General features: G+C 56.2%; 2 protein-coding genes across 5 annotated transcripts in view; both read right to left on the bottom strand.

The window, feature by feature from the left end:
- The window catches only part of LOC309845847 (F-box/WD repeat-containing protein 12-like), a 33,232-nt gene extending 28,043 nt beyond the window's left edge, over window positions 1–5,189 (bottom strand). For all 3 annotated transcript variants that reach the window (XM_082694226.1, XM_082694225.1, XM_082694227.1), the window contains exons 1-2: window positions 4,942–5,189; window positions 2,784–2,821 (exon numbers count right to left, since the gene is read on the bottom strand). In XM_082694226.1, coding sequence (XP_082550352.1) covers window positions 2,784–2,821; window positions 4,942–5,175 — 272 coding nt within the window. In that variant the 5' untranslated portion in view covers window positions 5,176–5,189. The remainder of the gene's footprint in view (window positions 1–2,783; window positions 2,822–4,941) is intronic.
- A 995-nt stretch (window positions 5,190–6,184) lies between these two features.
- Window positions 6,185–13,354, bottom strand: CDK20 (cyclin dependent kinase 20). Of its 2 annotated transcripts, XM_082694230.1 has the most exons (8): window positions 13,012–13,353; window positions 12,469–12,582; window positions 10,266–10,454; window positions 9,935–10,056; window positions 9,690–9,752; window positions 8,862–8,985; window positions 8,344–8,499; window positions 6,185–7,323 (listed from the first exon to the last, which is right to left on the bottom strand). In XM_082694230.1, the coding sequence occupies exons 1-8, from the start codon at window positions 13,084–13,086 to the stop codon at window positions 7,126–7,128; spliced, it is 1,041 nt and encodes a 346-aa protein (XP_082550356.1). In that variant the 5' UTR covers window positions 13,087–13,353; the 3' UTR covers window positions 6,185–7,125. The 2 variants fall into 2 exon arrangements, with proteins under 2 accessions (XP_082550356.1, XP_082550357.1); XM_082694231.1 differs by lacking the exon at window positions 10,266–10,454 and having other exon boundaries at window positions 13,012–13,354.
- Between the last annotated feature and the right edge of the window lie 1,989 nt (window positions 13,355–15,343).

Raw genomic sequence — 15,343 nt, 5'->3', positions numbered from 1 at the left:
TGCTCGGCTGGCACAGGACCAGCCCACGCGGAGCGGCTGCCACACCAAGAAGTCGTATGTTTTCACAGGAAATTCAGGAAAAGGCAAGTGGTCTGGCTATGCTGAACCCGAATTCCCACCTGCCAGAATCTGTCCGGAGCTGCATAAACCCGTGCCCTTCAGCTAAAAACGAGCTCTCGGCTTTGCCCGCTCTTCTACCTTCCGGATGTTCAGACCGAGCGTCAGAGAGCTCCCACCACCGCTCCTTACATGGTTGGTTGAGTTGAAATAAGAAGGGAAATTTCTTGTACCCTATCTTAATCTAAAATGTGCGAAAATGAAAGTTAGACCAAGAAGATAATATGGCTTCAGAAAAAGTCAAGTCACGTTTCTCTGTGGAAGTAAAGTCTATTTCTACGTATTTAAGGCCATTACACACCATTACACAAATCTTAAATAGGACCCATGACCAATACTTATAAGAAATGAAAAGAACAAATGATTTGAAAAAACAAAGGCAGACCGGGGCGCCCGGGCAGCTCAGTCGGTCAAGCAGCTCCTCATCTCAGCTCAGGTCTTGATCTCAGGGTCATGAGTTCAAGCCCCGTACTGTGGAGCCGCCTTTTAAAAAAACAGGGGCGCCTGGGTGGCTCAGTGGGTTAACTGGCTGCCTTCGGCTCAGGTCAGGATCCCGGGACCCTGGGACGGAGTCCTGCTTCGTGCTCCCCGCTCAGCAGGGAGCCTGCTTCTCCCTCTGCCTCCCCCCTCCCTGCTTGTGTGCTCACTATCTGTCTCTCTGACAAATGAATAAAATCTTTAAAACTAACAAACAAAACAGAAAAAATAAAAAAATTAAAAAACCAAACAGGATGCCTGGGTGACTCAGTCCGTTCAGCAGCTGCCTCCAGCTCAGGTCACGTTCCCAGGGTCCTGGGATCAAACCCCACATGGGACTCCTTTTGCTCAGCAGGGAGCCTGCTTCTCCCCCTCTCTCTGCCTGCCGTTCGCCCTGCTTGTACTTTCTCTCTGAGTCAAATAAATAAATAAATAAAATCTTTAAAACAAAGGAAGACCACCAAAAAGGTTAAAGTATGAATATGAATTAAGTATGTGATATGCCCCTGAATTTTGACGTTATCAAGTGCAAAAATACTGTGATACCAAAAACTTTTTCACAGATAGCAATTAGTAACTATCTGTTGTACACAACAGAAATTATGTACCTTAAACAAAAGCAAATACTTGCAACTTTACTTCTAACCAAAAGTTAACGTTCAGCAAGTTGAAGGCAGAATTTAAAAGGTCATGAGGCATTAAAAAAAGGAACTAGCAGCATTCTCAATTAAAATTACAGAGTACGCATTAAAAACGTATGAACGGGGCGCCGGGGTGGCTCAATGGGTTAAAGCCTCTGCCTTCGGCTCGGGTCATGATCCCAGGGTCCTGGGATTGAGCCCCGCGTCGGGCTCTCTGCTCCTTGGGGAGCCTGCATCCCCCCTCTCTCTGCCTGCCTCTCTGCCTACTTGTGATCTCTGTCAAATAAATTTTTTAAAAATCTTAAAAAAAAAAAAATAAACAAATGACCAGTTAACTACATTCATTTGCTGTGTTCCTAAGCATTTCTAATGTGCCTGGAGAAACTCTGGGGCCTAGTTACCCCTGAGAGACACAGCATCAGAAATGACACATGCATGTGACCACAGAGGTCAGTTGCTCCCGAGATGCTGCTGTCCTCACTCCAGAAACATAAACCCACTGTTTTTACGAGAACACGGTTCAAGGCTACAATGCTGAGAAGTGACTGAAAGCCAGTAAAAGTTCTCTTCAAAACTAACTAAAGGCATCAGTATAATTTTCCTAGCTAGTATCATTAACAATAGCGAGTGAGTGAAAACCAACAGATACTATAGGACACTGAACACTAAATACAGCTAGTCTGGCCTTCCAGAACTCTCAATCATCTCAATGCACAGCCATCCTGGAAACAAAACCCATCAAGCAAACATTCCCTCCCCGTTTGTCAGTCCCTTCACGTGTGATCAGCTGTGGCGGCTAAAACCTAATACAGCTGACAGTCAAGGCTACCGTCGGTCTCGTACCAGCAAGAGACAGACTACCTGACACTCCTTGCTTGGGACGAAAGAAGTCAGGTTCCAAAGGGAAAATGAATAAGAAAGAAATACGTAATAAATGATTAAAATATTTTTTATTTTCAAATTTTATTTTTTTAAGAATCTTTTATTGGAGAGAGACAGTGAGCACACACACACGCACGAGCGAGCGTGAGCGGAGGACTGGCAGAGGCAGAGGGAGAAGCAGAATCCCCACGGAGCAGGGAGCCCGAACCCCTTCTGCGACTCCGGGATCATGTGCGAGCCGAAGACAGGCATTTAACTGACTGAGCTACCCAGGTGCTCTGCTTTTATTTTTTTAATTCTAGTATCGTATGTGCTTACACAGCTCGGTGTTGCTGCTGTCACACCACACATGAGTTTAAATTAAAGCAGTTTGTGGACTGTCTTGTCAGCCAGCTGCGCACATTTGCTCTATCTTTCTGCCCGGATTTTGTACGCCTGCCGTATATCGCTCTCTCATTCGATTAATACAACTCTCGTATTTCAATACGCTATTTAAAACAGGAGTATTACAGCCTAACGGGAGGGGGAGGAATCCGACAGGTGCTGCGAATTGTCCTTTCTTGTGAACTCATCAAAACAAGAAACAGTGCTCAAAACCCTTACCCGGTGCCCGCCTCACGTTTGTGGGACACTCTCCTGACCACATCTGGCTTTTCCTTCACTCACCTCCACAGTTCCTTGGTCCTTGAAACTTCATTCCAGACCTAGAACAAGAAAGCACAGACGAGCACGTCAGTCAACGGCAGTCGGCGGCCCGCCGGCCCGACACTGCGTGAGGGGCAGAGCGCTGCAGCAGACTCCGTGCCCGCAGGCACAGGGACTCGCCCTGCGGAGACATACTTGGGAGAGCCCAATAAAAACCACCTGATGAGTGAAAAAGGAGAGAATGTCCAACTCAACGGAGCCAAGGCGCTCCGAAGCGACTACTGATCAAGCCCCCGATGGGAATGAAGCACTCCAGGGAGAGGTAAGACTACTCCAGCCAAGATTCTGATGTAAGAAAAAAAGGAGTATTCTGCCATACTTGGAGCATAGGGGTCTGGGGAAAGGAGCTAGAGATCTGATTAGACCCAAATCGCAAAGTCCTACTTGCAAAAACTGTGAGAAGCCACTCGGGAACTCTGGAGGAATGCAGGGTGACACTGATTGAGGACCAGGGGCTTCTGCCAAAATGGCTGCTGCACTGGCCTAGAGGATGTCCCAGAGATGTCAAATGGTGGAACCGATTTTGGGGGAGTGGGGGTGGGGCACACTGTCAGTCCTGCTCCAGAAACTGCCCCCTGCAGAAGCATCTGGGAGAGGCTCAGCGTCAGGCCTGGGGGGCGGGGGGGACGGACCAGAGTGCCCTGCCAGCCCTCCCTCAGGCCCACGGCTACGTCCTGGGACTCCCCGGCCTCTCCAGCCCCGGCCAGCCTGGAATCTGAAACCCACACAGCTTGGGCAGGAACCACTCTGGGGTTGTCTGTGGTCTGGCTCCACTGAAGACCCCGTCCCAGAAACCGGCTTTCTGATCCATGGTAGAGGGAACCACCTTCCTCCGAGGCCAGGTCCCCACCTCCACAGCCCCTGGTCATCTGCTAGATCAAAGTTCCTCGGTATTTTTGGCAGAAACGTAAAATTTATATTTTGCAAAAATCAAGGCAAGTCAGGCAAGAAGATTTACATATTTTCCTTTTCTTTAGCTCCCAGTTCAAACCCCAACTGAGACCTTACTTCCCAAACACAGAAATATAACGTGTAATATGACTGGAAAAACACTCCCCGCCGCTGAGGACACGTCTGTTAGATCCTGGCCTTCATGACACCGCGAAGCAAAGATTACCGACCTCATCTTACCTGAGCAGTACCCTATGTCCCAGAGAAGCTGGTGCTATCCAACGGTTTAAGTCACCGTCCTTCCAAACTCTGCACCTAAACTAGCCCTAGACTGCTGCTGGGAAAGCAGCCAGGGACCCAATCCAGCCCTGAATGGGGACGACCTGCGTGACACTGTTTCCTTACTGGTAACAAAGGGAGAAAATCCAGCATCACTGCAATTCTCTGCTATTCCCAAATAAACAATTTTTGCTGGTAAAATAACTGGCAGTTTGATTTCCAAGGTTAACAAACGCATTTCCATGCGTTAACGAAACTCACTTCCTCAGCGCGTATTCGCAGGGAACACGAAATGCCGAGAAACTCACTGGGCGCCGGAGACAAGACGCAAACCAGACATCCGGCTCGCCGCCGTGAATCCGGGTAACGGAAAAGCAGGCGTGATAAGCGCGCTCTGCACTCAGCTGGCTGGGGTTTAGGAAGAGCTCCGCGCAGGCAGGGGCGCAGGCGGGGGCGCAGGGGCGCGGGGGCGCAGGGGCGCAGGCAGGGGCGCAGGCGCAGGCAGGGCCGCGGCCGCGCAGGGCCGCACGTAACAGGCCCGGGCGAGCACGGCCAAGCTCCAGGTGTGCCAGCGTCCGCAGCGCAGAGGACGTGCCACTCACGGGAAAACCTTGGCTTCCCAGGCAGCCCCAGGAGGGAAATTCCAGAGTCTTCCGAAGAGTCGGGAGGAGCCGGGAAGCGGCGCCCAAGCCCACCTCAGCGGTGAGGCCCGACGGCAGCGCGCCCGCTGCGGGCGAACGGGGCAGAGCTCCGGGCGCGGCCCAGGGCAGGCGCTTGCGGGGCTGCTCCCCGAAACCGCGCAGGATGCGCCCCGGGGGTCGCGAGCGCCGCCGCCGACGCCGCCTGCTACTCGGGGAACCAAGCCCGAGCACGGCCAGCCGCGAACCCTCGGCACCGTACGGCCGGCCCTGCCTCCGCCCCTGCCTCCGCCCCGGGCCGGGCGCGCTACCTTGTCCACCTGCGCGGCGCAGAGCAGGTCCCGGGCCTCCAGGAAGGAGAAGACGTGCAGCAGCTCGTGGAGCCCGAGCCGCGGCTCCATGTCGGCCGCCGACCCGGGCCCTCGCCCCGCCACACCTCCCACACGCTCCGGCGCCTCCAGGCCCGACGCGCCGCACCCCCCGGCGCTGGCGCAGAGCTGACCGACCCCGCCCGCCCCGCCGCGCCCCCGCTTCACGCCGCCCATCTCGGCCCTCCCACCGCGCTTCCGCCCCGCAGGCCGGGCTCCGCCCACGCCCCCGCGCCGCTCAGCCGAACCCCGCCTATCCCGCCGCGATTTCGCCACGAAGACCGAATCCCGCCCAGCCCACAGGCCAAACCCCTCAGCCCGCGACACACCCGCCGCGCTCCCATCCCTCGCCGCACAGCCCCACGCGCTTCCGGTCCAGGCTCGCCCCACCCATCCCGCCGCACTTCCGCCCCGCCGGCCGAGCCCCGCCCCTGCACTTCCGCCCCGCAGGCCCCGCCCCCGCAGACCGGGCCCGCAATGCTCCAGCTGGTCTGAGTCTATCCCGTTGCGGCCGGACAGCGCTCCTCCTAGTGCGGAACCTCCCGCTTACCTCTGCCGCCCCCTCGACCCTCGCCCTAACCCTCACCCGGCACTAACGCTCACGACAGGGGCCGTGAGGCGACGACCGCCCCGGCCGCGGCCCTCACCCCGGCCGGCAAACGCCGTGTCCCGCACTGCGTCTCCACTTTTACCCTCTCAGCCCGGCCTCCGACGAGGTCCGGTCCTCTCCCTCACCTGCTCCTGACACTCACCCTTACCTTGACCACGACCCTCCCCTTCAACCTCGCCCTGCTTCTAGCCCCCAACTCTGCTGTCATCCGCCATCTCCCCACCCCAAACCCCTACCTTCCCCTGATCCCGGCCCCGGAACCCTCAGTGAACGTCACCTGGCCGTGACCCCCAGCCTCACTCTGACCTTGACATTCAAGGCCAGGGTCAGTGGTGGAGCTGTGGGTACAAGCTCCAATTTCTACGGAGCTTAGAGCTCCCAGAAGGTCTGGAGAGGGCAGCTTAGAGTTACCGAAGATGCGGCTCAAACAGCAGACCTCTCCCTGAAAGCCACCACTGAGTCTACCTTGTCTGCAGTGGCCTAGGAGCTTGGAGGACAACGAGCCGTCCTCAGTGTTCACAGAAGTTCATCCACATGAAGAACAAAATGGTATTTTACGAATAAAAGACCGCGAAGTTCTCCGCTCTGTTTTTAATTCTTCCTGAACTAAGACTGCATTGTCCCAACTGTTGAGTGCTAGGGCATTAGGTCTAACAGAGTGAGTTTCTGCTGCCTTCTCTTAACCCTTTTATTTCCGTACACATTGTAGAAATGGCTTATCAAATCTTATTAAACAACAAACAAGGGCTGATTGGGCTTGTATTTGGATTTACTAAATTAAGACACGAGTTCCAGGAATGCCTATCTCCTCACTTGCTCTGTATCTGAGTAAGGCGGGGACACGTATGGTCCTGGCTCACCCTTATCCTGAGGGTAGAGATGTTGGTATAGGCTTAAAGTCCCCAACCTAAGCCGTCCCTGAGCTTGCCTTCTGCCACCCAGCCTCCAAATGGATGCTCCACTGTACGAAGCCCCCAGGACCAGAGTAGCCATGAATGGATCCACTTTCCTCAAGACCACAGAGAAGCAAGGGCCAGGAACTGATGCCACCTCAGCCACTACCTTCAAGAGGAATGGAAGGGGGCAGACACCAGGCAGAAATACCTGGGCTTTTCCTAATAAATCTCAAAACTGAACTAGCTTTTAATGCCTCTGAAAACAAAACCAAAACAGACCTGCCCTTCTGCCTGTGTTCCAACTGTGAGGACATCATTACACTCTGTGCTCCCCTGACCTGGGACCGTCCCTGACTGGGAGGCCAGGGCCTGAAGGACCAGCACCATGACAGGCACAGCCCCAAAGCCCACAAAGTCAGCAGCGCACAGATGGGAAGCTGACAGCGCAGGCTGCCGGTCTCCTCTGCGGAGGCTACACGTGCTCATCGCCTGGCTGGGAGCAGGACCAGGCGTGGAGTGGACCAAGGGAGGCTGAGTAGAGACCATGGGAGGTCGAGTCAGGCTAAGCAGAACAAGGCTGGAGGGCTCTGGGGAGCAGGACAGCAGGGCTGGCCCAGCGTCTCAGCCTTCTGGGATGAAGGGCCGGATCAGCTCCGGGTTCAACAGTGACTCTTCGAGAGGCCGGTCCACGTGGAAGTCATGGACGTGGGGGGGCCCTGGGTGGGCCTTGGGAGCAGGTCCCCCTGGGCGCTGGGGAATCGGCAGCTCTGAAGGGTGGGCAGGCAGGGGAGCCGTGAAGAAGTACTGGTGCAGGAGGGCCTGGGGGCAGCAACAAGGGACAGCAGAAGGAAATCAGTCACCTCACCATCCCAGCCTCGGTGCACTTCCCCGGGGGGGGGCATCTGCGCGCTCCCCTCCCAAGGCTCGCTCCCACAGCATCTGAACGCTCATCGTCTGAGCGCTGTTCCAGAGGCTGGCAGAACCAAGAACCTGCCCTCGAGAAGTCTTCCGCGAGTCAGGGGTGCCGTGGCCGACAAGATAGAGGAGGAAGATAGAGGGTGCAGCACATGACTAGGGCTGTGGCAGAGACAGCAAGTGGTGAGGGGCACTGGAGAGGCCGCAGGCCTGCAGAGCGCGGCTCGACCAGAGAGCTGAGAGGTGCGCAGGGGAGGCCCGAGGACACGGAGTGCACCTGCAGCCCAGGGGGGAATAAGCAAAGGGGCAGGAGCTGGCAGGGCCAGAGGTGATGGCCCCAAGTGTGTGACACCCTTGGGCCCCTTGGACCTGGGCTTCTGCTTGTGGGGAAGGCAGTGTGCAGGGGCTCAGAATGCAGGCTCAGACTGCGGGAAGTGGTCAGATGATCTCTGCCCACTTTAGACATCCTGATGTTGTGAGAACACACAGAGCTAGTGCTGAGAGCAGCCGTGAGGCTGGGGACACGGGTACACCCAGGACAGAGGCCCTGGCACTACTGGCCAGCAGCCCATGGCCCTCCCCATCCTTCCCTGCCACACAGCCCACCCTTCTGGGTACCCCCTGCCAGACTCTGCTCATCATTTCTCCCCTGCTTAAACCTGCACTCCCCAAAGTCAGTCCCAACTCCCCACCCCCAGGACCCAGGCTGATACCGGGTGTGTGCAGGTGCGGAGTATCTGTTGAAGGGATGAGGGTGCCAGTACCCGATAACCCAGATACTCTCTTCTGCAAGGTGGGCATGGGGCCTTTGACTTGCCCGTGACCCCCGGGCTCTGGTTTCAGCCTGTCACAGGTCCTGAGGGGCCTCAGCCTTGGGCTTGCAGGGCCCGAGCGAGGAGGATCAGGGACAGCGGGTCACCGTACCTGGGAGGCTGCGATGCGCTGGCGCGGGGGGTAGAGGAGGAACTGCCCCAGCAGGTCCAAGGCTTGAGGAGACGCGTCGGGCAGCACCTCCTCCAGGGGCACAGGCGCCTGCTCCTTGAAGGAGATCTTGTTGTAATCGGGCAGCTCCATGATCTCCTAGAACCACGGTCATTAGTTCTTGCCCACTATACCCCCCCCACTCACTCTCCCCCGCAGCTCCCGCTGTCACTCCTGAATTCCCACATCCGCTCCCTGACTCGCTCCCTGACTCCGGCACCTGCGCCACACCCAGCTCGGTGAGAAGTGCAAGTGTGCTGGGCGGGAAGGGGCAGGCCCTGGCCTCAGGCACCCAGCAGGGCAGAAAGGGAGAAGTCCCCAAGGGAGGCCAGGACAGTGGTCTGGGAGGTCAAGGAGACATGGGGCCACAAGGAGAAGGTGCAGGAAAGGACAGCCCTGGCCACTGGGGGGAAGGGAGGACCCCTACCCCCACCCCCTCCCCACCGGGAACCCCTGCAAACCGGCCAGACTTGAGGACTGGGGGTGCCCAAGATTCGAAGCACACAGCAAAGCTGTTCGATGTCGTTCTCCCCAGGAAATAGAGGGGAACCGTTCAGCAATTCCCCCAGGATGCAGCCCACAGCCCTGTGGATACAGACCCAAATTGCTCAGAGATCTCACACCGGGACCCAGATCGCCCCCCGCCAGCTCCGTCGCCTCACACCGAGGACATAGATCTTCCCACACAGCACCCACACCCGCACACTGGAGCCAAGGCACCATGAAACAGCACAGATGCTTCAGATCTAGGAATACAAATTCATACACAAAGACCACAAGCCTAGAACACAGAACGCATCCTCCTACCGAAGAGCTCACTGGCCTCAACCCTAGAAAACACAGCAATACCTTAAACGGTTCTGAGACTTCTCAGAGCCTCATTTCTGGAACACACAGCTACCACCTCACACTCCCCACCTTCTGGGCCACACCTCCAAAACTGCCCCCACCTCGCAAGCTCTTAGGCATGTACAGACCATCCTGGCCCAAATAAAGGCTCAGAGAGATCTGGGCCTCTAGAGAGCTCACCTCCTGGGGTATACGCAACCCCCTGCCCAGTAATGCGGATGATCCCTACGTCTTTGACCCCAGACCACGTCCCACACTCCAGCCTGCAAGCTTCCCACTCTGAACACACCGAACCCCCACCCAGCTCAAAAATGTCAGAGAAGAAAACTGACCCCAAACTCCTCAGATATCCTCCAACCAGGGAAGACACCCCCAAATGTCTCAGCAACCCCAGGAGAAAAAACCCAGATTCCCCCACACCCAGCCCACAGGAGCCTCACCACAAGTCAACGCCCTGGTCATACTGGCGGGCACCGTACAGGAGCTCAGGCGCTCGGTACCACCTGTAGGGGTGGGGGGAACAGGCAGTCACAACCAGCTCGCCGGTCTGCCCGGACAGGTCACCCCAGCCCCACATCAGCCCCACAAGCAATATCTGAACTGAAGGTCCAGAAGCATCTCATCCCCAGTGAGAAGCTGGGGCCCACCCACTGCCAAGCCCTGCCTGGGAACTGGCCTTCCCTACCTGGTGGCCACCTGATGTGTGTAGAGGCGGCTGCCGTCTGGGGAAAAGACCCGGGCCAGACCAAAGTCCGCGATCTTGAGCTGGCCTGACGCACTGATGAGCAGGTTGGCTGGTTTCAGGTCCTGAGCGCACCAAAGGAGGCATGAGCTCCTCCCGATCCCCCAGAGGCCCTTGGGAGGAGAGCTCGGCAGGCTAAGCACATAGGTCAGCCCGGCTCCCCATCCTCAGGGCCACTTACTCTTCGGTGTGGCCATACCACAGGTCCCATCCGGCCACACCTTCTTCAAGGGCTGGCCCCGCAGGTCCCGCTGCAGCCCGTGCTGAGACTGACCCGATGCACGATGTTGTTGGCATGGCAGAATGCGACACCCTTGAGCAGCATCTGCAGGTAGCTCTTGACCTGCGCGGGGACCAGTGGCCTCTGTGCGTGGCGCACCACCTCAGCCAGATCTGACAGCATGAACTCGAAGGCCAGCACAAAGCCCGCGCCGTGCGGGAACACAGCCTTCAGCTGCACCACCTGCGGGGTGGGCGTGCTGTCAGCCCTGGAGCCACAGTGCTCAGACCCTCCCGGGATGCCCAGAGCCTGCCCTGACGGAGGACAATGCAGGCAGAGGGGATGCAGGATCTGAGCTCAGAAGGGGAGCTCAGGGTTCCCTACTTGCTGCCTGCTCTGGAGAGAAGGCAGGTCCCCATCTACCGCTGCACTCCCACTCAAGGAAAGGTCTATGGAAGGTCACCTAGGGCAGGGTCTGGTCATCCACCCAGACCAGGAACTAGAAAATCACCGGGGGGGGGGGGGGGGGGGGAGGGGTCTCTCTCTCTCTCTCTCTCACACACACACAACACAGCACAGGTCTCCTCTGGTTTCCTGTAGGGTCGTGAAGTCCCAGCATCAGGAGACAAGTCACACATACTTCCTGAGGGCCCATGGGGGTCACAAGGACCAGGCAGCTCAGCAGTGAGCCGTGACAAGTCCTGACAACCTTAAGCAGCTCACAGCAGAGACACACAGAGCTGACACAGGGGCAAGCAAACCCCCGGGGAGTGTCCGGGTTCTGAAGAGGACAGACAGAATCAAACCGGAGGGGTCAGCAACACAGGGACGTGGGAAGGGGCTGAGGTCTGAGGGCCAGCAAGCACAAAGGCCGGAGGTGGGAACAGGAAGGAGGCTGGAGGGATGCGGGCATGTAGGATCCTCTAGGGGAAGGACATTTGCGCAGTTCTGTGCTGTGGCCTGGACGGTGTAGGAAGAGGCACTTCAGAAGGGTGTGGAAGGAATGAAGAGAGGGGCTGGAGTTGTCCGCGTCGGGAAAAGCCGGTGCGCTCTTCCAGCAGGCAAGTGCGCGCCGTCTACACTGACAGGGGGGACAGGAGCACAGTGGGGAAGCAGCTGCGCTGGCCCTGGTGAGAGCTGCAGGTGGCCAGGGCTTAATCTGGAGGGTTTTACAGTAGAATCTTCTGGGCTGCTGACCGGGTTGAGGGCCTCTGTCATCAGCCTTCTTACGGGCTCCCCCCCACACACACACGTGGGCTGTCTGCATGACCTTGGACTGTCCTCAAAAAAAAGTGAATAGCCTTATTGCTGGTTTTCAGACTCTGAAGGCAGCACAGTCATTTCACAGATCACACACATACATTCAGGTAATACACAGAATTATAAAGAGAAAAACAAAAGAAAAATCCTATCACCTACAATCAACCTTAGAGTACATTCTATCAGACAGATATGGCTTGTACTAATACATATTCACATGTATATAGAGACACGCATTTTCATACAAAACTGAACAACATATTTTTAGATGTGCTTTATAAACCGTTTTACAACATGCTTTTGTTATATATCCAATATACCACAGATATCTCCAGAGGACAAGAGACTGTCACTCCCCAGGCTTGAGAGAAAGCAGTGAAGATCATGAGGCTGGGGGTATAGGTGTCCCTCCCCATGCGCTCACAGCACATCCAGCCCCATCACAGCAGGACCGAGCCACGTGGGCCCCGCCGTCTCTGCGCATCTCCCCTACTGCACTTAAGTTATCAGAAGCCCAACTGGGGCCCATGCCCAGCACAGGGTACAGCCTAGGGACGGCTCCCAGGTTACAACATCTGGACTCCTCCATCAGACCGCACCCAAAGCCTCCACAGACCAGCCGCCTGTCCACAGCTGGTGGAGGAGCCTCCTCCCCTGGCCTGAGACCAGGGAGATCCTGAACTTCGCCTTGCAGAGCAGCGGAGAACCCAGAATGACAGTGGACCTAACACAGTTCACCCTGCCTGTGGAACAGAACAGAAGCTCAATAGAGACAGATACCATTATCATTACAAATCGTCAAATGTTTCATGAAAAGAAACCAGTGAGTAAGTAAACGAATAAGGAGTACAGGCAGAAATACGTGCGTGAATAGGAGGGAATGCGTGCGGAATGACGTAAGCGGGGCCGAGGCGGACAGGACAGGGAGTAAGGGAGGGGTGCGGGAGGAGCACAGGGAGGCTCCGGAAAGGGGCCCTCGGAGCCCAGCCCCACTCACGTGCTGATGGTCCTCGATCTCCTGCAGAGCCTTGATCTCCCGCAGGGCCTGGTTGGGGATGCCATCCTCCAGCCGCCGCAGGGCCACCTTCTTGAGCGCCACGATCTCTCCAGTCTGCGGGACAGAGCGCAGACACTGCCACCCGTCCCGCGCTGGGGAAGGGCGTGCGCCGACCGGGCAGGCGCCATCTGGGGGGACGCAGCGGCCCGAGGCCCCCGTGGAAGTGGGAAGCGCCCCCACCCCGTTCTGGAGGGAAGTCGGGTGCAGCCTGGGACCCGGCTGTTGCAGAGCTGCGCGAACAGCTCCGCGGGCTCGCTGGGGCATCGCGGACGACTGCGGCGGCATCGCGGGTGGGCGGGCAGCTGACCGCAACCTGACGGCCCCCGCGGAAGGGGGCCTGAGTGGTGGGCGCACAGCACGAGCGGGGCGGGGAGGCGGGCCAGCGGTGCAGACGTGGGCACGGGAAACACGGGGGGCTGTCGCTCGGCCAGGAACGGCTGGAAGGAGAAGGGGGCCCGCGCGCCGCCCCGCGGCTCCGCTCACCTCCACGTGCTTGGCCTTGAAGACGATGCCGTGCGCGCCCTCCCCGATGCGGCCCAGGATGCAGTACTGGTCCATGCCCGCGCCCCGCACGCCCCGCACGCCCCGCCCCGCCGGCCCGACGCCGCTGCCTAGCAACGGGCTGTCTCCCAGCTCCGGCCCGGGCTCCGGCAGCAGCTGGGGACGGCGTCCGGGCCTCGTCTACGCCTTCTCCGGGTCCCCGCGGTCCGGCCGCCGCCTACTACATTCGGAGAAAACCGTAGTGCCCAGGACGCTCCGGCACCGGGGCCCCGGAACAATGGCGCCCGGTGCCCCCTGCCCGCAACTCCCAGGTGTCACGTGACCGGCGACGCTGGGGCACGCAGCGGGGGGTGGGGCCGCACAGCCTGGGGGTGGGGCTTCGCGTTCAGGTGGGCGGGGAGGGCGGAGCTGCGCGTCGCGACAGGCGGGCCTCGCAGGTGAGGGGGCGGGGCTGCGTGACTGAGGCGGGGCCTCCCGGCGACGGGGCGGGGCCTCTTGGAGAGGCGGGGCCTGCTCCGTCCCAGCAGGCCAGGATGCCCAGTGGCGCCAGTTTTTCGGGACACTCTGGAGCCAATAATGTTGGGAATCTGGTTCAGGGCCAGGTTGTGGAGGGAAAGTCAGTGAGGCCTCCCTTCTGGAAGGTCAGCTGCAACACGTAGACACATCTTTTAAAAAGCTCAAACTCTGACCAGAAAGTCCATGCCTAAGGCTTCTCACGACGAAATATTTGGAGGAATTCGCATGACAGAATCTGAAGAAGTGCATACCATCAAAGGACACTGACAGAAAACACAAGTTGCTCTTAACCCCCTGAAAAGATGCTCAATCTCACACACAAGATAAATGCAAAATAACCTACAATTTTCCACCTATCAAGTGACTAATGGTCCCAGATCTAAGTCCGTTAGCCAGGCTACGGGAAAACAGGAGCTTTGTAACTTGGCAATGCTGATAAGTTACAGATGCATACCCCTGGACTCAGGGAGTCCACTTCCAGAAATTCCCCAACAGATACACTACACACAGGTGGGATGACCTGTGCAAAGTTACTCACTGCAGCACTGTGGGGAGAGCAAAAAATAGCAAACACCAGAGATGTCCACAGTAAGAGACTGCCTAAATGATGGCACACCCATCTAGTGGAATATGTGGTCTTAGAAATGAACAAGGATGCTTTTTAGTGTGCAGCAATAAGAAGACTTCTAAGATACATTGTATAAAAAGACAAGATGCAGAACAGAGCATACAGTGTGCCCCTAGCTGTGTAAAGAAAAGAAAAAGCCCTTTCCCCATTGTCTATTGGAATATTTGTCTTCATATTGTTGACCTGAAAGAGTTCTTTATGTGTTCTGGGTGCTACATTTTTATCAAATATGTGATTTGCAGATATTTTCTCCTATTCTGGGAGTTTGTTTTCACTTTCTTGATAGTGTTCTTTGAAGCACAAATTTCATTTCAAATTTCAAGCATAAATGAAAAAAGATATGATGCTTTTGCCATAGGCATCATATCTAAAAAACCATTGACTAATCCAAGACCACAAAGACTTGTATTTTCTTCTAAGAGTTTCATAGGGTTAGCTCTTACATTTAGGTCTTTGACCCATTTCAAGTTCATCTTTTTTTTTTTTTAGATTTTATTTATTTATTTGACAGGCAGAGATCACAAGAAGGCAGAGAGGCAGGCAGAGAGAGAGGAGAAAGCAAGCTCCCCGCTGAGCAGAGAGCCTGATGCAGGGCTCCATCCCAGGACCCTGGGATCATGACCTGAGCTGAAGGCAGAGGACTTAACCCACTGAGCCACCCAGGTGCCCCTCGAGTTCATCTTTTTTTTTTTTTTTAATATTTTATTTATTTATTTGACAGAGAGAGAGAGAGAGAGATCACAAGTAGGCAGAGGTAGGCAGAGAGGTGGAAGCAGGCTCCCTGCCAAGCAGAGAGTCCGATGTGGGGCTCGATCCCAGGACTCTGGGATCATGACCTGAGCCGGAGGCAGAGGCTTTAACCCACTGAGCCACCCAGGCGCCCCAATCGAGTTCATCTTTTGATGTGGTTTGAGACAGAGGTCCAACTTCATTATTTTGAATATGGATATACAGTTGTCTTAGCGTATCTATTGAAAGGACTATTCCTCTCTTTTTGCGTTGTCTTGGAACACTTGTCAAAAATCAGCTGACCGTAATATATGGGCATTTCTTCTGGACTACCAATTGTATTCCACTAGTTTGTCTATCCGTATGCCAGTATCACCCAGTTTTTTTTTTTTAAAGATTTTATTTATTTATTTGAGAGAGAGACAGTGAGAGAGAGCATGA

Source organism: Mustela nivalis (assembly GCF_964662115.1).
Source record: "Mustela nivalis genome assembly, chromosome: 13".
Taxonomy (NCBI): Eukaryota; Metazoa; Chordata; class Mammalia; order Carnivora; family Mustelidae; genus Mustela; species Mustela nivalis.
Note: the sequence above shows the minus strand (reverse complement) of the source record. Positions and strands in the feature narration are given on the sequence as shown.